At 38.4% G+C, this 24,064-nt stretch overlaps 1 protein-coding gene across 3 annotated transcripts in view; it reads left to right on the top strand.

Moving 5' to 3' along the window:
- Window positions 1-24,064, top strand: part of LOC123505621 (protein sel-1 homolog 1-like) — a 217,401-nt gene that overhangs the window by 181,144 nt on the left and 12,193 nt on the right. For all 3 annotated transcript variants that reach the window (XM_045257157.1, XM_045257156.1, XM_045257158.1), the window contains 2 exons: window positions 12,817-12,965; window positions 13,131-13,373. In XM_045257157.1, coding sequence (XP_045113092.1) covers window positions 12,817-12,965; window positions 13,131-13,373 — 392 coding nt within the window. The remainder of the gene's footprint in view (window positions 1-12,816; window positions 12,966-13,130; window positions 13,374-24,064) is intronic.

Genomic DNA, 24,064 nt, shown 5'->3' with positions numbered 1-24,064 from the left:
TCTACATTTTAAAGTTACGTACATACATACATTAGTGTACATTATAATGACTTAAATTAAACTACCTAAATGTTTAACTTCATAATTTTTACTTTAATTTTTACTGTACTATGATGCACTTTTGCTTTGCTTACTCTTAATGGAAGTTCAAATCAGGGGTTAAACTTGTTATAATCGGTTCGCTTAACGAAGTTTCGCTTAACGAAGTGTTTTTAGGAACGTAACCCCTTTGTTAAGCGGGGGTTGCCTGTATATGCAATATGGTGAGGACAAGGTGGAAGTAATGGTAGCAACAATCAGAACAGAAGATTTGAAGAAAAGAAAAATTATAGTTACATATGTTCCACCAAAGACTAATACATGGGGATCAGAAGAACATAAAGATCTGCAAAGAGAGGTGATAAAGAGTTTAGATAACATGATAAGAAGAGATAGAAGAATACTCTTAGTTGGAGATTTTAACTGTAAAAAAATAAACTGGAGAGAGATGAAAGTAATGGATAATGCGATAATGCTGGGCAGTGGAGCGAGAAAGTGTTAGAGTTGACTATGGTTAATACAATGGACCAGTGGGTGGAGGAGTCAACAAGGTACAGGGGAGAAGAAGAACCATTGTTGCTTGACCTAGTTTTCACAAAGAAACCAGAATCCCCTCCAATCATACAATACCTTAGTCCAATGGGGAAAAGTGATCATGTGACATTAGAGATGTAAATGCAGGAGGAAGATGAGATAAGTTACAGAGAGGATTATAAAGGAGAGGGATTAAATTATGCAAGAGCAGATTTTTTAAAATTAAGGATTTATTTTGCTGATATTGAGTGGAGTAATATTATGTGCAGAAAGACTGTACAAGAGAAATAGGATATATTCTTACAGAAATATAATGAAGGTGTTAAAAAGTTTGTTCCTGTTTATAGAGTTCAGAAAAAAATACATGCCCGGTACAATGCTAGATGCATACAAGCAAAAAAAGGCAAAAGATAAAGCGTGGAAGAAACTCTTAAAGCAGGGAAATTACTATAACAGACGGCAGTACAAAGATGCTAGAAATGAATATGCAGGCAACCTTCGCTTAACGAAGGTTCATACAGTGAAATTTTGCTACAACGAAGGCTGGTGAGATCATATCTTCCTTGCAAGCTAAAAGAACCACCTGAACTCGTGACTCTGCAATGGATAAAATGGAAAGCCTTGTGGAAATGTGGTACATAAATTTTGTATGCAGTACAATGATGGGCCCTTTGTTTACATTCCACAGGTTGCCAGCTGCATATTTCCCGCTCCACTCTCCCTCCCTTCATAAATTTAAGATCATCAACATTATAAAGTTACTTACATACATACATTAGTGTACATTATAATGACTTAGTCTTAAATTAAACTGCTTAAATGTTTAACTTCATAATTTTTACTTTCAAATCTTTTACTGTACCATGATGCACTCTCGCTTTGTTTACTCTCAATGGACGCTCAAGTCAGGGGTTAAACTTGTTATAATTGGTTAAGCAATGAAAATTAAACAACGAAGGGTTTTTTAGGAACGTAACCCCTTTGTTAAGCGGGTGTTGCCTGTATTAGAGTAAGGAGAGAAGAAGAAAGAAATTTTGAGAAAGATGTAGCGGATAAAAGCAAAGATGAACCAAAACTTTTCTACAAGTTTATAAACGACAAAACAAAGAATAAGGAAACAATTAAGAAAATAATTAAAGAAGGGAAGACATACCAAACAGAAAAGGAAATGTGTGAAATAATGAATTAGAGCTTCAAAATGGTATTCACTGCAGAAGATGATTTCACAGAGCCTAATAGAACATTGGATTGCCAAGGATTACAGGAGATTGCAAAGCACAAAGAGGATATTGGTAGATTACTGGATAAGTTGGTGGTCAGAAAAGCAATGGAGCCATATGGTGTATTGGACTGGGTGTTAAAAGAATGTAAAGAACAGTTACTGTATCCAATTTAGGAAATTATTAAAAATTCAATAAATGAAGGGAAACTTCCACTAGAGTGGAAGAGAGCCAACATAATACTGATATTTAAAGGAGGAAAGGCAACTGAACCACTAAACTACAGACCAGTGTCACTTGCAAGTGTCGTAGGGAAGTTATGTGAAATAATTATCAAAGAAAAATGGGCTAAATTTCTAGAAGAGAAGCAAGTCATATTGAACAGACAATCTGGGTTCAGGACAGGGCAATCATGTGTATCAAACTTATTAAGCTTCTACTCGAGTTATTGCAGGACTTGAAAACAGAGATGGATGGGTAGACACAGTATACGCCCAAGGCTAGAATATGCAGCAGTGGTGTGGTCTTTGAGCTCTAAAAAGGATATAAGAAAATTGGAAAGGGTACAGAAGATTGCTGCAAAGATGGTGCTGGAATTAAAGGACCTCACATATGAAGAACGACTGAAGGAAATGGGACTGCCAACCTTACAAGATAGAAGAGAACGTAGGGACCTAATAACAATGTATAAGATAGTAAATGATATTGAAAAGATAGACAAAGAAGACTTGGTGCTGTTGACAGAAGAAGATGGAAGGACAAGAGGACATGAAAAGAAGATCAGGATGAGGCAGTGTGTGAAGAATATTGGAAAATACAGTTTTCCATACAGAACGGTGGATAAATGGAATGCATTGGATAATGGAATTGTCACAGCACATAGTGTGCATAACTGTAAAGAAAAAATAGATAAATGGAGATATGGAGACAGGACACTATTAGCCCCACTCGGACCCTGTACAATACAGCTAGGTAAATACAACTAGGTAAATACACACACATGATGCAAAACTGCTAAGAGTTATCAAAACCATAGGAGACTGTCTGCTGTTGCAGGAAGATATAAACAAGATCTATGAGTGGAGCAGGAAGTGGAAATTGGAGTTTCATGCCAAGAAATGCCACATAATGGAACTAGGAAAGAGTAAGAGAAGACCAGTGGAACTATTTGATGAGAGAGGAACAAATAATGAAGACTAAAGAGGAAAAAGATCTGGGATTGATCACACAGGAAAATCTGAGCCCCGAAAAACACATAAGCAAGATATTTGGACTATCATATAAAATGTTAACAATATAAGAGTGGCATTTCATTACATGGATAAAGATATGATGAAAAAAATCATCACAAGCATGATATGTCCAAGGTTGGAATATGCAGCAGTGCTTTGGTCTATGAGCTTTAAAAAGGATATAAGAAAATTGGAAAGGATACAGAAGATTGCTACAAAGATGGTGCAGTGTGTGAAGGATATTAGAAAATACAGTTTTCCACACAGAACAGTGGAAAAATGGAATGCATTGAATAATGAAGTTGTTACAGTACATAATGTGCATAACTTTAAGGAAAAATTAGATAAATGGAGATATGGAGACAGGACACTATGAGCCCCGCTTGAACCCTGTACAATACAACTAGGTAAATACAACTAAGTAAATATGCACACAGGGGGAAGGAGTGCTAATAATGGTTTGTGATAATATATGTGTGGAGGAAGTGAAGTATTGTGATGGTATGGTAGAAGTAATGGGAGTAACAATCAAAACAGAAGAACTGAAAAATAGGAAAATCATAGTTATGTATGTGCCACCTGAGACAAATACTTGGGGAACTGAGGAACATAAGGATATGCAAAGAGAGGTGATTAAGTGCCTAGTTGATATGATAGGAAAAGATGGAAGAAAATTATTAGTATGAGACTTTAACTGTAAAAGAGTAAACTGGAGAGACATGGAAGTAATGGGTAATGCTAGACAATGGAATGAGGAGGTATTACAGTTGACTATGGTAAATACAATGGATCAGTGGATGGAAGAATCAACACGGTACAGGGGGTGGAAGAAGAACCATGAAGTTGTTACAGCACATAATGTGCATAGCTTTAAAGAAAAATTAGATAAATTACAATACAACTAGGTAAATGCACTCACCTGTATACAAAGGAGGAAAAAAGACTGAGCCCTTAAATTATTGAACAATGTCACTGACTAGTGTTGTTGAAAAAATCTGTGAAATTGTGTTCAAAGAAAACTGGGTAGAATATCTGGAAGAAAATTAAATGATAGATAACTCCCAATATACATTTAGAAAAGAAAGATCATGTAAAACAAATTTATACAAGAGTAACAAATGAGGTAAAATTGAGAGATGGATGGATGGACACAATGTATTTAGATATTGATTATAATTATTTATTTTTTATTTATTTATTTTTTATTTATTTTATTTATGTATTTATTTATTTATTTATTTATTTATTTATTTATTCATTTACTTATTTATTTTTCTATTTTTTTTTTTTGCAAGAGGAAGACCTAACAAGGGCAACAAAATATTAAAAAAAAAAAAGGCTCCTTAGAGTGCAGGTTCCCTAAAAGATTTTAAAGGAATTAGCCAAAAGATAGGGACAAATGTCTTAAAACCTCCCTCCTAAAGAAGTCAAGTCGTAAAAAGATGGAAATACAAAAGCAGAAAGGGAGTTTCAGAGTTTACCAGTGAAAGGTATGAATGGCTGAGAGTACTGGTTAACTCTTGCATTAGAGAGTTGGACAGAACAGGGATGAGATGAAGAAGAAAACCTTGTGCAGTGAGGCTGCAGGAGGAGGGGAGGCATGTAGTTAATAAGATCAGTAGAGCAGTTAGCATGAAAATAGTGATAAAAGATAGAAAGAGATGCAACATTCTGACGGTGAGAGAGAGGCTGAAGTCAGTCAGTTAGAGGAGAGGAGTTGATTAGACGAAAACCATTTGATTCCACCCTATCTAATAAAACTGTGTGGGTGGAACCCCCCTCCCCCCGACAAACATTCGTAGAGTACTCCATACAAGGACAGATTAGGCCCTTGTACAGAGTTAGCAGTTGGAGGGGTGAGAAAAACTGGCAGAGAAGCTACAGTAAACCTAAGTTCATAGAAGCTATTTTAGCAAGAGATGAGATGTGAAGTTTCCAGTTAAGATTATGAGTAAAGGACAGACTGAGGATATGCAGCGTGAAAGAGCAGGGCAGTTGAGTGTCTTTGAATAAGAGGGGAAGGTTGTTTCGAGTTAATAGATGAAGGAATTGAGTTTTTGAGGCATTGAACACTACTAAGTTTTCTCTGCCCCAATCAGAAATCTTAGAAAGATCAGAAGTCAGGGATTCAATGGCATCCCTGCATGATTTGTTGACTTCCTGAAGGGTTTGTCATCTCTGAAACGATGTGCCTGCGCCACTAATGGGCAGAAGCTGAATAGCGCTTCCCATACACTCTTCAAGTGTGCCTACAGGCAATATAGGCCTTACCGTAAAAGAAAAAAAAAAACTCAGCGTAGGAGTGGATAGGTCAAGAAGTTTGGTTAAGATTGTCATTAATGAATAATAGAAAGAGAGTGGGTGATAGAACAGTCAGAAAGGAAACTTGAGATAAAGTTGCAGAGAGAAGGATAGAAACAGTAGGAGGACAGTTTTGTAATCAAAGCTTTGTGCCAGACTCTATCAAAAGCTTTTGACGCGGCAGTGAGAGTTTCACCGAAATCCCTAAAAGAGGATGACCAAGACTCAGTAAGGAAAGTCAGAAGATTACCAGTAAAGTGACCTTGACAGAAGCCATACTGGCAATCAGATAGAAGATTGTGAAGTGACAGATGTTTGAGAATCTTCCTATTGAGGATAGACTAAAAAACTTTAGATAAGCAAGAAATTGATGCTATAGGACGGTAGTTTGAGGGATTAGAATGGTCACCCTTTTTAGGAGCAGGCTGAATGTAGGCAAACTTCTAGCAGAAAGGAAAGGTAGAAATCGATAGACATAGTTGAAAGAGTTTGGCCAGGCAAGGTGCAAGCACGGAAGCACAGTTTTTGAGAGCAATAGGAGGGACCCCATCATTTCCATAAGCCATCCGTGGCCAGAAAGGGTATGGAAAACATCATTACGAAGAATTGATTGAAGAGATGAAATAGTCAGAGGGAGGAGGAAAGGGAGAGACAAGCCAAGAATCATCCAAGGTAGATGTCAGTAAATCCCACAGTTGTAGACTTGAATAAATACTTCAAGTCTATAACTGTGGGTTTACTGACAAGTTTATATTCACAATAGTGTGATATTCCATCCCATCCAAGGTGGAGTTTTTAGTAAAGGTTTGAGAGAAGAGTTCAGCTTTAGAGACAGAAGTGGTGCCATTAGGATGAAATAAATGAGGGAAAGATGAAGAAGTAAAGTTATTGGAGATGTTTTTGGCCAGATGCCAGAAATCATGAGAGGAGTTACAGTTTGAAAGATTTTGACAATTTCTATTTATGAAGGAGTGTTTGGCAAGTTGAAGAACAGACTTGGCATGATTCCTGGCAGAAATTTAAAGTGCATGAGATTCAGGAGATGGAAGGCTCGATTACCACATAGAAGACTCTTTTGTAAAATAGAACACAGGAAGAATACACTCGACCCTTGTTTATCCAGACCTTGTTCATCCGGAATTTGGTTAATCTGGACAGTGTCCAGTTAATAATTTAATGATTTGAGTGCAGACAGCTAATAAATGAATTCAAACAATGCGCACCTTACACATTCCCAGTAACGGCCAATAGATTGCAATGCTGCTGTGGCAAGCGGTTGTAAACAAATCCAGCAAATGCTAGTGAACACTGTGTATTGTCCGGTATCATGGAGCAAGTTTGTGCATTTTTCAGTACCTCAAAACTCTTTAAATTATGTCTTCCAATGGTGTTAGGTATAAGTGAGGGGCTGTAGTTGTGACTTAAAAGATGGAGTTAATAAGAAAATTAGAGAAAGAAGCTAGTGATACGAGTGTTTGTGAGGAGTATGGTATGGTCAAGCAAACTGTGGCAAACTTTAGTAAATCAAAAGATAAGCTGGTAGAATATTCTGCCAAATACTGTGAGGATGCATCATCAAGTAAAAGTGGTAAAGGTGCACCAAGGAAAAATGTAAGGAGTGGAAAAGATGTTGCATTAGATGCCACCTTTATGAAGTGGTATGTGCAGCAGCTAGAAAGCTGGAATAGAAATTGATATAGAGAATATTAGGGGGAACGATCGGTGGCTGTGACAATTCTGCAATCGAAACGGACTTTTTGATGCTGCTGTGCAGGGTGAAGCTGGCAATGTGGACACACCCAGCATTGCATGGCATGGCTGCATGTTGTGGTAGTATATTCATTGTACTTCATGTCTATGAAGTTTTTTTGTCTTGTGCTCTGGTATTACTGTATATTGCAATTTTGGTGGTCTTTTTTATGGTTAAAACTAGTGGTCGAAGTATGGGGTAGATATAAAATAGCAACCTTCAAATACATTTGCACCAGTAACATCAGCATACCGGAAAACTGCATCTGGACTTGGCCTGAGGGCTGTGTTTACATGTTATTCTAATAGGACATGGTAAAAACTGGAAACTGCTACTGATGAGAACTACACACACTGACACTCTGTAGTAAGTATGAAGAATAATGTACTTACACAATAATGTAGTTTATTACTATAGAATATTTTATTGATACAAAATATAAAAACATAATTGTTTCATAATGAAATGATCATGGTTGACTGCTCAGTGTTGCCACCTAATGACAAGCATTCCATTTGAACAGCTTATTAGGTGGAAAATTTTAACTATCATTATATGTTTTTTTTAAATATTTTTTATTATTTTAGGTGGTATGATTTTAGCCCTTTTATCTATCAATAAAATATTCTATAGTAGTGAACTACAGTATTTGTGTAGGTGCATTTTTTGTTCCTACTTACTACAGAATATCAGACTGTCAGTCCCCTACACAACATGGCGGTAGAAGAGGCTGTCTCCTGAACCAGGAGTCTTATCTTGCCTCCCTGAGTCCCTTACCTATGAAATATTCACATCACCATTGAACATATTCCTTTTGGGAGTATGTGTAGTCCCCATGAGTAGCAGTCACTTTCGTTTCTTTTGTTCCAATGTTTGAAGCAGGACTGTAGGTGGTTGGAAACTTGCCATTAGAGTTTTAAAAGTAAATATTCGTCTGATATAGCAGTGAAACAGGTGAGTAGAGTAAAAATGTAAAAACTGACAGCTTGTTTATCTTAAAATACTTGAATTTGGTGGGGCTTCCAATGTTTGAATTTTTATTTATTTTATTGTAGATAAAATTAAATTTTTAATTCAGTACTTAGTGACTCAGGGCGACATTGGACCAGGTTAAGTAATAGTTTAGGTGAGGGTCGACTAATCTGCAAGGTAAACCTATAGTTAATACTATTTTCATGCTAACTGCTCTATTGATCTTGCTAACTGCATGCCTCCCTTCCTCCTGCAGCCTTGCTGCACAAGGCTTTCTTCTTCCTCTCACCCCTATTCTGTCCAACCCTCTAATACAAGAGTTGTCAAGGCTTTCACTCATGGTCAGTTTGCTCCCAAAGACGAGATTACGTTACCCCTGTCTCAGGAGTTTTAAGGGTCTGGATATTAAGAGAAAATCTCACCCTCCCCAGCCGTCCGTGGCCTCTACTCACTGCACAACACTATTATAACTCTGCTTACCTCCAACAGTCTCCCAAGGCTTCACTGTGGTGTTATGATCAGTTATATGAATAATTGGAATAATTCAAAAGCAAGACATAAATAAACATAGGTATATTACATAAAAAAAATATAGGCAATGCATGAAATAATACAAAAATAACATATCAACAGTAAACATACAAATCATAGAAAAATATTAATTTCATAAGAATTAACCCAAGGGACAACACTACTCCAGATCAGTGGTCCCCACAAATCTCAGCTGATATAAGATCCAAGGTCACAGCTGGACACATGGATTGCAATCAATCAATCAATACTCTCAAAATTAATCATTAACTCCACATATCAAGAAATGTCATAGTAACATCCCATCTACATTCTTAATTCAACACAGTATGAGGAAAAACAAAATATCCCCAAAATCACACTCCACCACACACCCCACCCGTGCTCTCCCTCAGTTGACGCCACGACCTCCTAAAGACTAGTCGCCAACAAGAAAACACCACACAACCCATGAAAAGTCTCCAAGATCCACTTATAGTCACCACTCCCACTATGCGGTCCTTCCCGCTCAAGAGCCACTCCACATCACCACTTGTTTTCACCACAGCTGGTCTTACCAGACCTTATAAACACCACAAAAATCTCCCAGATAACACCACCAACCTTTAGGACCAGAGCACAAATAACCAACACACTTTATACCCACGACATCACAAAATTTCTCCAATACCACCAAAACACATCCATCCCAGGAGGTGCCCGCTGAAGAAGAGATAAACAAAAGGAGCGCGGGCTCGCACAATGCAACGGGGGCAACAAAAATGCATAGCCTTGCGCAAAGACATTACTCCTTATTCTACATTTAAATTCACTCATTAAAAACATAATAATAATAATAATATATAGATAAGAAAATAAAGAAAATCAAGGCACAAACCATAACAGAGTTAACCAGTACTCTCTCTCAATCATTCATATCTTTCACTGGTAAACTCTGGAATTCCCTGCCTGCTTCTGTATTTCCATCTTCCTACGACTTGACTTCTCTTAAGAGAGAAGATGTCAAGACATTTGTCCCAGGCTTTTGGCTAATTCTTTCAAATCTTTTAGGGAAACTGCAGTTTCAGTGGGCCTTTATTTTTTCTCTAATATTTTGTTGCCCTTTGTAGTTCTCCCTCTTGCATGAAAAAAAAAAAAAAAAAATATATATATATATATATATATATATATATATATATATATATATATATATATATATATATATATATATATATATATATATATATATATATATATATATATATATATATATATATATATATATATATATATATATATATAAATGGGATCATATTATAGAGGTTGACTTATGTGCCAGATTGTCTTATAAGCGGCAATATATGGAACTGTTAGGTTAGTTTTAGTGTTAAGTTAACTTACATTAAGTTTATTTTGGTCTGGTTGGGCAGGGAAACCAAAATAAATAAAGTTTTGCATTTTCTTTAAAAAAGTCTAAGGAGACAAATACACATTTGGTAAAATGAAGGCCCCATTTGTATTATCCAGACTGTTTCATTATCCAGACTGGTGCCTGCACCATTTAATCAGGAAAAACGAGGGTTGAGTGTATGTATTAATGATATGCAAGAGGGCTTACATAGCTACATAAATTTGTATGCAGATGATGTGAAACTCATGAGAATAATAAGAAACAATAAAGACTTGAATTGCTGACAGATATTGATAAAATCTGGGAATGAAGCCAAAAGTGAAAATTATAATTTAATGCAAAAAAATGCCATGTGATGGAAATTGGTAAAGGTAAAAGAAGACCTACATGGGAATACAAAATGGGAGAAGAAATTATTATAAAGAGGAAGGAAGAGAAAGACCTGGGAGTAGTTATACAAAGCACCCTGACTCCAGAAACACACAAATGGGTTATGTGCTTCAATATAAAAGACATTAACAAACATCAGGGTAGTGTTTAACTACTTAGACAAGAGTATGATGAACAAGATCATAACCACTATGATAAGATCCAGACTTGAATATGCAGCAGTGGTGTGGTAACCACACATGCAAATGGATATCAGGTAACTAGAAAGAAAGGACTGCTACAAATAAAAGACCTTCCCTCTGATGAAAGACTGAAGAAAATGGAACTACCAACTTTGAAGGATGGACGGGAGATAGGAGATTTAATAACAACGTATAAGATAGTGAACTGTATGAAAAAGATAAGCAAACAAGACTTAGTATGACTGATTGAAGATGGAGATAGATGAACAAGAGGACACTCTAAGATCATGAAAAGCCAATGTTTGAGGAACATTAAAAAGTTTTGTTTTCGACACAGGACAATGGACATCTGGAACAGAATGAGTGAAGAGATTGTAACAGCAGAAAGTGTGCATATTTTTAAGGAAAAGTTGGGATGAAATTAGATATGGAGACAGGTCACTATGAGCCCTGCTTGAACTCTGCAATATACAACCAGGTAAAAATACACACACATGGTAGGGCACTACTCACACCTCTCTCATTTTGTCTGCCACTGACAGCCTCCTGACTAATGTGGAAGACAGCTTTGGCAGAATTATAAAAAGCCTTGGTAGAGTTCTAAAGGCAACAATAATGGCTACAGAGCTGAGGGAGACACTGGCATGCACTTGACAAGTCAGCTATGTAAATGCTGATCTTGGTGCCAGCACTCAGCAGTGCCATGGCACACACGCCCGTTTTGTGTCTCAAACAGTTTGAACAACTCCTCATGTGACTCAGATAATGTAAGGGCTATCTATCAGTGGTATTTTAGCTAGTATAAAAGCAGAGTAGTTTGATATTGCTCAACAAAAGGATATAAAAGGCCTACCAGTGAAATCAGGATAAATCATTAAAAACGAAAAAAAAAAAAAAACCATCCTAAAAGTATCTGACATCTGATATTTGGCTCCTACTTAAATGGGATTTCCTGTACCTTGTTCCTCTGCCATGGCAAGGAAATTTGAAGTTTCAGTCTCCAATATGGATGCCGACATCTTGGATCTCACTGCCACCACCACTGGAAAGTGATGCAGGATATTCCCCCATACAACAGAAGGCTGGAAGAAGAACCAACATACTTCCACAGACTTTCAGATAATTCATGATGCAAAAACATTCCCAATATAGAAGGATTGAAAAGTGATCTGTCATTGGACTGAAAGGTATTGGGAGTCCAACATTGAAGTGCTTTAGGTCTCTAGACATTGTTGAGGTACTGGACAGTGCCAGGATTCCCAACTGACTGCCACTGGGAGGTGGATTTATCTCTAGGTGAAAGGAGTCTTTCCTGAGTAAATCACTATACGTACTGCATGTGGGACCTCAAAAGCTGCACACAGAAAAACGCTCTGTACATCACTTTAAAACACCTTCAGGCCATTCTAATAACACTGCTGAATGGCTGTTCCTTACTCCACAGATCACCTCCTCCTGGAACTGCATCTGGACTGCCAATGCCTCTCCTAGGCTAGGTACATAGAACACCTGTGGGTTGTCAGTAACAAATGCATTGAGACCTACAGTACTAGTCATATGTATTGGACACTGCTTGTGGTCCAATACTTGTGGCAGAAAAGGCATGATTCTCTTGAGACTCAACCATTTTAGCCAAAAGTATCAGCCCTTACCATGTATCACCACATCACTTGTTTCATGCCACTGACTTGTAGGCTCTTCTCAAGTGTGCCTTGGTGCATATTGGAGAGCAATAACCTGCTCAAACTATTGCATCAGGACTGATGTGAAGACAAAATACATACTCAAACATTTCTAGATGCGGTGCCACAGCACTGCTGCATCAGACAAAATGTAAGGACAAAACACATACTCAAACAGATCTAGATGTGGCACCACAGCATTGCTGCATCTGGACAGATATAAGCACGAAACACACAGTTCTCAGCCATATTGCTGAAATAAATATGGATTTTTTTTTTTTCAGTGATATTCAGTGGTTTTCAGGTCCTCATGTTTAAGTGTGAAACTTGATACAATCTTATTTATAAAAACCCAGTCTGGAAATAAGTTATCAGATATGAAGAAGTATAATTATTTCACTACAGACAATTGAAGAGAAAGTTTTGGAGAATAAGAAAAATCTATATAGTATAACACATTACCAAGTGCACTTCTGTTTTAGTTTTAGTTTTAATCAAGTTAAGAAACAGTTTAGTACATGAGATGTTGCATGCTTTATTTATATATATGATATATTTGAGAAGTACTATGAGACAAATTATCAACTTTTCAGGTGGTTTAGGAGTGCATCAAGATTACAAAATGGCCATCAAGTACTTCAACTTGGCCTCCCAGTCAGGGCATGTATTGGCATTCTACAACTTAGCTCAGATGCAAGCATCAGGAACTGGCATGGTGCGTTCATGCCATACTAGTGTAGAGGTAAGTCGTTCTGATCACTTGATTGTATGTGTGAGTCTATCAAACTTTTTTGTTAAAAATTTGAAAATGGTACATAAGAATTTTTTTCTATATTAGCAGTAGCATAATATTTAACTGCAGATTTATAGACCAGTTTTTGTAGATTTCACTGTTTTCCCACTGCAGCTCTTCAAAAATGTCGCCGAGCGTGGTCGATGGGGTGAGCGTTTAATGGAAGCCCACTCAGCTTACAGGACAGGCCATCACACACAAGCCCTCATCACTTACATGCTTTTAGCAGAATTGGGTTATGAGGTTGCACAGAGCAATGCAGCTTTCATTCTTGACCGTCACGAGACTCACCTATTTAGACAAGGTGGCGAGGGTTTTTCTCGTGCTCTCATGTACTGGGGCCGTGCTGCTTCACAGGCAAGTTTTAATAAGTTTTTTTGTCATTTTCCTAACCTGCTAAGTAAAACTAATACAATAGGTTTATTTTCATTGCACATTGTTTATTATTTCTATGTTATTTTCTATAGCTGAAATGCCATAGTTTCTTATTATTAAAAGATTGGCTTGAAATAGCAATTAAGATATTGTTTATAATACTAAATATGTGAAATTAAAAATTGTGTGATGTGCTCCATAAGTTTTCTTGTGAAATGCAGCATTGGTGCAGTTGAATTCATATTCTTGTTTTGACTGGAATACTTGGATGCGAATTAAATGCACTCCGGTGCTTTTTTTTTGTTAGTCAGGAGAGAGGAAGGGCTTCAGAGATACATAGGGATGAGAGAATAGTTAGATCTAGGAAAGTAACCAGCTTAGAAAATGTGAGGAATACTTTAAGTGTGTATTACATGAACTGTTGGAGTATTTTACCTAAGTTAGATTTGCATAGAGGATAAACTTGTGTTGAAAATTTTCATATAATTGTATTAACAGAAACCTGGTTAGACATGTCGGGAAGAGTATTTGACCAAGATGTGAAAATTGGTGGTTACACAATTTTTCATAAGGATAGAGAAAACAGAAAAGGTGGAGTAGCTTTGTACGTTCAGGACACATTGCAATGTTACATAAATGGCAGAATTAAGACAGATAGCAAGACAGAGTCTCTATGGGTGGATATTAAGGATAGATCACAATCAGTAGTTATGGATATAGTGTACAGGCCACCTAATGCTTCAAACCAAATAAATATGGGAAGAATAAATAGAGCAGCCAGTTGCAGTAAGGTATGGTATGTGTGGTAGGGGATTTCAATTATAGGAATGTTGATTGGAGCTTGATGGTAGGTAACAGGGGAGCAGAAGAATTCCTTAGGGTCATTCAGGATAACTTTTTAAAGCAGGTCATTTTAGAAGCCACATGGGGAAATAATATTCTAGATTTAATTCTGACAAACAGGGAGGAGGCATTTACGCAGGTGGAAGTTGGTGGCCAGCTAAGTAACAGTGACCACAATGAAATACGGTATGCATTGAAATGGCATGAAACTTTTAGAAAACGAAGCACTAGGATAATATCTGACTTCAGAAAGGCTAATTTCAAGGTATTTACAAGGAGTCGAATGGCAGGAGACAGGCAGGGAAGGTCAGGTAAGGTTCAATAGGCAGGTGAGTGAAGGGAGACAGGAACAGAGAGTCTGGGTGAAGTGTGAAATCAGAGAAAGGGAGAGGGAGAGGTGTTGGGCGGTGGGATCAGACTTAGGACAGGACGAAAGGAATGGAGTGAGGTTGATAGGACTAGGGCAGGTGAGGGTTGGTGAGATGTATAACCACTTTCTTGATAAATTACATAGGGGCCAGATGGCTAACATTCCATATAAATCAATAAAATCACAAAGCAACAACCCTAAGTGGATGACAGATAGATTAAAACAGTGCATAGTATACTGAACCTTCGTGAGGCTCAGTCTCTTGTACTGGGCCTAAGTGAGGCTTAGGCCTAGTAAGAAAAGAAAAGAAAGATGTAACGAATCCAAGGGGGAGGGATGAACACGCAAAACTTAACAAAATAGACCCTTTAATTCAACAACAACCCATCACAGTCATGTAACTTCCTACCTATCCTACCTATATTATGGGAGACCTATGGGGGGGGGAAACCGTGGGTAACTCAGCTGTAGATGAGAAGGCGTGAGGGTGCGTGTGGTGGCGTCCCGAGAGGTAAAAATGGCGGCCCGACCCTCGCAGCGTCCTGCTTCTCTCTCTCTCTCTCTCTCTCTGTCTCTCTGCCTGGTTGGGCCTGCTGTGGTGGAAGTGGCAGAGGGTTCCACAGGGGCAGTGCTGTAATCATAAGGATTATCTCATGAGTTGTTCTTATCAGACCACGTGGCGTATTGCAGCTCCTCTTAGAGATGGTTGGAGAGTGTACTTCGAGACGAGAGCGGGTGATGTTCTGAGGGCGACGCCACCACGCTCCTCACCTTATAAGGCGGCAGCCATGATGACTGCGCACGCAGCCACACGTCATCTCTCTTCTCCCCCTACAGGGACTCCCTGTATAAGAATTCCTAGCTACATATATTGGGTAATAATCCCAATCCAGTACTGCTACTCGGTACACATAGGATGAAAGAGGAATATACAGGGTGGGCGCAGTTACTACCCGATTTGAGAATTAAATAAAAACCTGTTCACACTTCACAATTTTTTATTCTTCTTTTATGCCTTTCACACAACATGGGAGATTTACTTTTACACTGTTTTAAAGACAATATCTTTTAAATGTCCACCTCCATTGTCAATACACTGATTCAGATGATTTCAGAAGCTTTGATCTACTCTCTCCAGCATGTTGAGCGGTATATTGGCTATTTCAGTTTGGATGGCGTTCTGTAGGTCTTCCAGGGTCTGTGGACAGTTGTTATAAACCAGGGATTTGAGATATCCCCACAGGAAATAATCACAGGGAGCTAATTCAGTGTGTGCCCACACTGCATGCATTTCAATGGGATTCGTGAGAGAAGCTTTTCCCGACCGACTGATTTCCCTGAGAGGAGACTTAAACTGGCCTGCGCGCTCGCCTGATTTAGCCCCCCTGTGATTATTTCCTGTAGGGATTGGTTTATAACAACCGTCCACAGACCCTGGAAGACCTACAGAACGCCATCCGAACTGAAATAGCTAATATACCGCTCAACATGCTGGAGAGAGTAGACCAAAGCTTCCAGAATCATCTGAATCAGTGTATTGACAATGGAGGTGGACATTTAAAAGATATTGTCTTTAAAACAGTGTAAAAGTAAATCTTCCATGTTGTGTGAAAGGCATAAAAGAAGAATAAAAAATTTTGAAGTGTGAACAGGTTTTTATTTCATTCTCAAATCGGGAAATAACTGCACCCCATCCTGTATATAAGAGACTGAAGGCAGGGAACGAGGTTTTAAGGCCGCTATACAATGAATTAGCAAGAACGGTTAAGAGGTTAACGAGGAAGGCTAAAAAGCTAATATGATTTGAGGGTGGGAAACCAAGCAAAGACGGATCCCAAGGAATTTTTTCATTTATATAAGACGAAAAGTAGAAAAGAAATAGATCCTTTATGGGTAGCAAATGGGGAGATGGTTAGTTCTTTGGAACAGATTAAGAAAATTATGAATGAGTATTTTTTAACTGTCTTGACCCAAGAGAACACACAGGAAATCCCAGATAGTGAACATATTTTTAGAGCAGAGGATAGTGAAAAACTGACATATCTATATATCTAAGGAGATGGTTGAATGGGAGATATATAGACTGAAGAAATTCAAATCACCAGGACCTGACAAAATAAACCCAAAGTTTAATTAGGAGTACAAGGAGGTTATCAGTGAGCCATTAGCAGTGCTTTTTAGGATTTCAGTGGAATCAGGTGAGGTACCGATTATGCGGAGAAAGCTAATGTAGTACCAATTTTTAAGAAGGGAGATAAAACCATAACGTCTAATTACAGGGCTGTCAGCTTAACCTCAATTGTGGGGAAATCAATGGAATCAGTAATAGCAAAAAGCATTAGAGAACACTCAAACACGGTTTGATAAATCAAACATAGCATGAATTTACATAGGGAAAGTCATGCCTTACAAACTTGTTGAGTTTTTATAGTAAAGTTTATGAGGTGGCAGATAATGACAATAATTATGATATTCTATACCTAGATTTCAGTAAAGCCTTTGACAAGATACTGCACCAGAACATCTTAAAAAAAGGTTTGAGTGCACAGCATTAGATGGTAGAATATTAGGCTGGATTAAAGCGTGGTTAGGTGATTGGCAACAAAGGGTAGTACTGTATTTTACGGCTTGCAAGACACTGCATCTTGGAAGACACACCCTAATATTTGAAAGAAATTTCTAAGAAAAAAAGTCATTCTCATACAAGAACACATTCACCATATACCTGACCACTGAACACAAAAACATAAGAAGCAAGGAGTCTGCAAAACACTATTGTTTCAGTACTCATTACAAATTTGCTGGAGCACTCACCACAAATTTAAAACTACATATGTAAAGAAAAACACCATAGGTAAATACGTACACACAGTGAAGCAGTCCATCTTTTCTTGTTTTAGTGGCGGGCGACGGCACGTATTGGACGTATTGTTTACATTACATAATCACTTGTCCTCAATTTCGGAGGTTTGTCATTTCTAAATTCCAAAGTTTCAGAAAATTTGGGAGGCTGAATAACTTTTTTTTTTTTTTACGGTAAGGCCTATAGCGCCTGTAGACACACTTGAAGAGTGTATCGAAGCTGTTCAGCTCCGCCCATTAGTGGCGCAAGCAATTTTATTTATAGTGGTACCCATATTAGGGCCCATATCACCGCCCAAGCTCATCTTGAGTTTAACCACCTAGAACCTGGGTATCATGGTGATATGTAGGTAACTTTAAACCACTCGACAAATGGCAAAGTGTTTTAAGGCTGTACGTGGTGGGATTCGAACCTACGCGTAGACGTCTGCCTGATCCCATGCTCACCACCTTATCCACTATGCCACCGCCTATTAAAATAGCTGAATTTGCCAATCGCCGAAACCAAACGCATCAGTGTTGCAGTTTGTATTTATTTTATTTTGCAATCATGCTTCACAGGCTTTATCAATGTGAATATAATTCACAAGTGGAGTTTTGACTCTTGCTTGAATGAGTAAGCCATTTGGATGTTCTATTAATAAAGGTATAAAGCCACCTGGCATGTATTTATCTATCTGTGTATTACAGGGCCCGAGCTAAGCTCTCTGTGTCCTGTCTCCTTGTCTACTCCTGTTATATCTCTCTTTCATCTGATTGACACACCATGTCAACGACATCACGGCTCAGTTTATTCCACTTATCAATACTACGATGCAGGAAACTGTACTTTCTCACGTCATTTAAACAGATGTCTTTTATTAGTTTTTTTCCATGTCCTCGGAGATGATTACTTGTGGTCACCTTTATCAATTCTCTGTCCACTATGTCAGTCTTGTTCACCAATTTATACATAGTTATCATGTCACCCCTTGTTTTTCTCTCTTCTATTGTGGTCAGCCCCAGCTCCCTTAGTCTTTCCTCATAGTCTAACTCCTTGAATCCTGGTACCATCCTTGTTGCCAGCCTCTGTACCCTTTCCACCTTCTTCACATTTTTCTTCATGTGTGGTGACCAGACACAAGCTGCATATTCTAACTGGGGTCTTATTAAGGTGCATAATATCTTCTTCATCATTCCTTCATCTAGGTAGTGGAATGCAAGACCAATATTTTGAAGCATATTATATGTTTTCCCAAATATCTTGTTTATGTGTTTCTCCGGTGACAGAATGTTTTGCACGGTTACTCCTAAGTCCTTCTCCTCATTGGTCTCTTCAATTTTCTCATCTCCCAGCCTGTAATCCTTGTTTGGTCTATATCTACTTCTTCCCATTTTCATAACATGGCTCTTGTTTATATTAAATTCCATCTGCCACTCTTTACTCCACTCATATATTTTATCAAGATCTTCCTGTAACTTGTTACAATCTTCCACATTCTTTACTCTCCTCATAATTTTAGTATTCATGTAACTGTCTATTCCTTTTTTTTTTTTTTTTTTTTACATTACAAGGGCACTGGCCAAGGGAAAACAAAGTGTTGGAAAAAAAAAAATCCCGCTGGTTGCCAGGCCCTGTTAAGAGGAAAGTAGGAGAAAGAGAAAAAACAAAAACAAAAAAAATCTAAAAGGAGGGTCCAGTTAACGTAAGAGGTGTCTTGACACTCCTCTTTTGAAAGAGTTTAAGTCATAGGCAGGTGGAAATACAGACACAGGTAGAGAGTTCCAGAGTTTACCAGTGTAGGGAATGAAGGAGTGAAGATACTGGTTAACTCTTGCATTAGGAAGATGGACAGAATAGGGATGAGAAGTAGAGAGTCTTGTGCAGCGAGGCCGCAGGAGGGGGGAAGGCATGCAGTTAGCAAGTTCAGAAGAGCAGACAGCATGAAAACAGCGGTAGAAGACAGATAAAGATGCAACATTGCGGCGGTGACTTAAAGAATCAAGACAGTCAGTTAGAGGAGAAGAGTTGATAAGACGAAAAGCTTTAGATTCCACCTTGTTTAGTAAAGCTGTGTGTGGATCCCCCAGACATGAGAGCCATACTCCATACATGGGCGGATAAGGCCCTGTACAGAGCAAGCAGCTGGGAGGGAGAGAAAATGGACGAAGACGCCACAGGACACCTAACTTCTTGGAAGCTGATTTAGCAAGAGTAGAGATGTGAAATTTCCAGTTTAGATTTTTAGTGAAGGATAGACCGAGTGTGTTTAATGTAGAGGAGAGGGAAGTTGAGTGTTATTGAAGAAGAGAGGATAGTTGTCTGGAAGGTTATGTCGAGTAGATAGTTGTAGAAATTGAGTTTTTGAGGCATTGAACAAAACCAGGTTTTCTCTGCCCCAATCAGAAACAAGTGAAAGATCAGAAGTTAGGCGTCCTATAGCATCTCGCCTTGAGTCATTTAATTGTTGTTGGGTTGGGCGTCTGTTGAACGCTGTTGAATAATGCAAGGTGGTATCATCAGCATAGGAGTGGATAGGGCATTGAGTCAGATTTAGGAGATCATTGATGAATAATAGAAAGAGAGTGGGTGATAGGACAGAACCCTGTGGAACACCACTGTTGATAGTTTTAGGGAAGAACAGTGACCGTCTACTACAGCAGCAATAGAACGATCGGAAAGGAAACTGGAGATGAAGGTACAGAGAGAAGGATAGAATCCGTAGGAGGGTAGTTTAGAAATTAAAGATTTGTGCCAGACTCTATCGAAGGCTTTCGATATGTCAAGGCCGACAGCAAAGGTTTCACCGAAGTCCCTAAAAGAGGATGACCAAGATTCAGTTAGGAAAGTAAGAAGATCACCAGTAGATCTGCCTTTACGGAAACCATACTGGCAATCAGAGAGAAGGTTGTGAGCTGATAGATGCCTCATTATCTTCCTATTAAGGATAGACTCAAAGGCTTTAGAAAGGCAGGAAATCAAAGCTATAGGGCGGTAGTTAGAAGGATTGGAGTGGTCACCTTTTTAGGGACAGGTTGAATGTGAGCAAACTTCCAGCAAGAAGGATAAATAGAAGTAGAGAGACACAGATGAAAGAGTTTGACCAGGCAGTGAGCGAGTTCGGAAGCACAGTTTTGGAGAACAACAGAAGGGACTCCATCCGGACCGTAAGCCTTCCGAGAATCAAGGCCAGAGAGGGCCAGGAAAACGTCTTTATAAAGAATTTTAATTTTAGGGATGAAGTAGTCAGAGGGTGGAGGAGTAGGAGGAATATGCCCAGAATCATCCAAAGTTGAGTTGGTAGCAAAGGTTTGAGCGAAGAGTTCAGCTTTAGAAAAGAAGAGACAGCTGTAGAGCCATCTGGATGAAGTAAAGGAGGAAAGACGAAGAAGTAAAGTTGTTAGAGATATTATTGGCTAGATGCCAGAAATCTCGAGAGGAGTTAGAATTGGAAAGACTTTGACATTTTCTATTGATGAAAGAGTTTTTAGTAAGTTGGAGAGTAGATTTGGCATGATTACGGGCAGAAATATATAGGGCATGAGTTTCAGCAGTTGGATGGCTACGGAACCGTTTGTGAGCCGCCTCTCTATCATTGACAGCACGAGAACAAGCAGAGTTAAACCAAGGCTTTTTAGCTTTAGGGTTAGAGAAAGTATGAGGAATGTATAGCTCCATGCCAGAGATAATCACCTCTGTTATGTGCTCGGCACAAAGAGAAGGATCTCTGACATGAAAACAATAATCATCCCAAGGGAAATCAGAATAGTACTGCCTTAGTTCCTCCCACTTAGCAGAGTTAAAATGCCAGAAGCACCTCCGCTTAGGCGGGTCCTGAGGCTGCACTGGAGTGATAGAACAGGTAACGGAAATTAGATTGTGGTCGGAGGAGCCCAACGGAGAGGAAAGTTTAACAGAGTAAGCAGAAGGGTTGGAGGTTAGGAAAAGATCAAGAATGTTGGGCGTGTCTCCAAGGCGGTCAGGAATACGGGTAGGGAACTGCACTAGTGGCATATCATTAACATAAATAAAAACATGATGGGACCAAGCACTAACCCTTGTGGAACTCCACTGGTTACCTTTTTCCACTCTGACTTCTTGCCTTTCACCACTGTTTGCATTTCTCTTCCCACTAAGTAATTTTCCATCCATTTTGCTAGTTTATCACTTACTCCTCCAATCTTCTTTAGTTTCCACATCAGTCTATTGTGTGGCACTTTATCAAAGGCCTTTCTCAAGTCCAGGTAAATAGCATCCACCCATCCCTCTCTATGTTGTAGTATGCCAGTCATTCTTGAATAAAAACAATAAATTGGATACGCACGATCTTCCTTTTCTGAAACCAAACTGCCTTTCACTCAGGATGTTTTCACTTTCTAGATACTCACTCCACTTTGCTTTAATTTCTTCTTCACATATCTTGCAGAATATACTAGTCAACAATACTGGTCTGTAATTTAACGGTTCCATTCTACTTCCATTCTTATATATAGGCACAATGTCAGCTCTTTTCCACTCTTTCGGGACTATTCCTGTTCGTATGGAGGTTTCCACAATATCAAATATGGGGTTCAACAATTGATCTTTACATTCTTTCAGCAACCTCCCAGATATGTCATCAGGCCCCATTGATTTATTAATATCCAAGTTACTTATAATTTTCCTTATATCTTCTTTAGTAACCATGATGTCGTGCATTTGCTTTATTTCCGTAGGCCTTTCTCCTGTAAAATGCTCCTCCTTTGTAAACATTTTGCAAAAGTTGTTGTTCAATATTTCAGCTATATCTCTAGCATCCTCATATACTTCTTCCCCAACTTTTGCTTTTTCTATTGCCTCCCTTTTATTTAATTTTCCATTTATGAATTTGTAAAACATTTTGGGGTCACTATCACAGTTTTCCACCACTCTCTGTTCATATTCCTTTGTGCTGTTCTCCTTACTTCAACATATCTATTTCTTGCTGTTTTGTAGACTTCTCTTGATAATACTTCACTGTTTTTCTTAAGTTTCTTCCATGCCTTTTCTTTATTCTTTTTTGCTTCTTCACAATTTCCATTAAACCACTGCCTATTATTTAAAGTCCTCATTTTGTGATATGGCACAAACTTCTTCACAGCACAGTTATATAAATCAATAAATTTCTCATATTTCAATTGCATATCCACTTCCTGGTACACCACAGACCAGTCAATTTCATTAAAGAAATCTCTTATATGGTTGTAATTTGCCCTGACATAATTTAATTTTTTCTCCTTGTACTCCTCACTCTTTTCCATGCTTAATTCCGTATCCAGCTCAAATCTTAGGACATCATGGTCACTTTTCCTCAAGGGACATTCATGTTCAATTTCCTCTTTTAGAGAGATTCCCCTGGTAAATACCAAATCCAACCTTGCTGCAACATCCTGTCCCCTGCACCTTGTTGGTGATCTCACCCACTGTGTCATCAAGTTTTATTTGTTGCTACGTTTACCAATTCCTCTGCTTTGTAGTCTTCCCACACTATTTCCTTACAGTTAAAGTCCCCGACTGTTATCACTCTATCCTTTCTGGTGAGTTCCTGTTTTATTCTGTCTAGAGTATTTCTCATCACCATTTGATACTGTTCATAATTCCAAGCACTGGTTCTGGGTGGTATGTATACTTTTATAATATTAATGTCCCTCTTACCATCTGTTATAAGCATACTTATCACTTCCTCATTTCCCTTACTAAAGTTCACCTCCTTCACTATCAGATCTTTTTTAGTAAAAACCATTATACCACCACCTCCTTTATTCTTTCTATCATTTCTCCATTCTTTGTAGTGTTTTACATCAAATCAATCTAGCTTTATTTCGGGCCTTAACTTTGTTTCCACCACACATTATGTCCAGTTCACTGTTTCTTAGGTAATCCATACATTCTAGCCTTTTAGACAGAAATCCATCTATATTCATGTATGTCACTTGAATTCCATTCCTAATCTCTTTCTTCCATGTTTCAGTCTGTGTACTGTCTATTCCGTCTGTTTTATCCACCACTTCTTCAGCCTCCCATTTCTCATCCTCCAAAAAAACTTGGTCTTTTCCTCCTCGGTTCTTTCCTCATTCTTCTGTCTCACTTCAGTTACAAGCTCTCTCATTTTCATTCTTTCCTCCTGTGTCATATTTCTTCTTATGTAAATTGTTTTGGTTTCCTCGTAGTCTTTAAGTTTCCAGGCTCTCCTCAATAAGGCCTCGGCTGCCACCTGAGACTTTAATTTCAATTTTAATGGTCTACTCTTGCCTTCTTCATAAGCTCCTAGTCTCACTCTTTCCTCTATTTCAGCATATAGGCATTCGTCCTCCTCGGAGATCTTATTCAGTAAAAACTTTATCGTGTCATTTTCCTTATCCCTCCTATCTTGCCAATTCCTTTTAGTTTCCTCTCTTAAACCTGTTATGATCACGCATTTTTTCTTTTCAGCACCACATACTCATTTTCCTTCAAAGCCCTAATGTGTGTGTTTGTGTGTATGTATGTGTGTGTTGCTATGAGACAAGGGAGCGGCTCGTTTTCTCCACACACTGAGTTGGCTCCAGGAAGGATTATGGTATTGGAAATACTTGTAACATACTTGTAATAAAAGGCTGA

The sequence above is a fragment of the Portunus trituberculatus genome, chromosome 18 (genome assembly GCF_017591435.1).
Source record: "Portunus trituberculatus isolate SZX2019 chromosome 18, ASM1759143v1, whole genome shotgun sequence".
NCBI lineage: Eukaryota > Metazoa > Arthropoda > Malacostraca > Decapoda > Portunidae > Portunus > Portunus trituberculatus.
The sequence above is the reverse complement of the archived record's forward strand: the minus strand, read 5'-3'. Positions and strand labels throughout refer to the sequence as shown.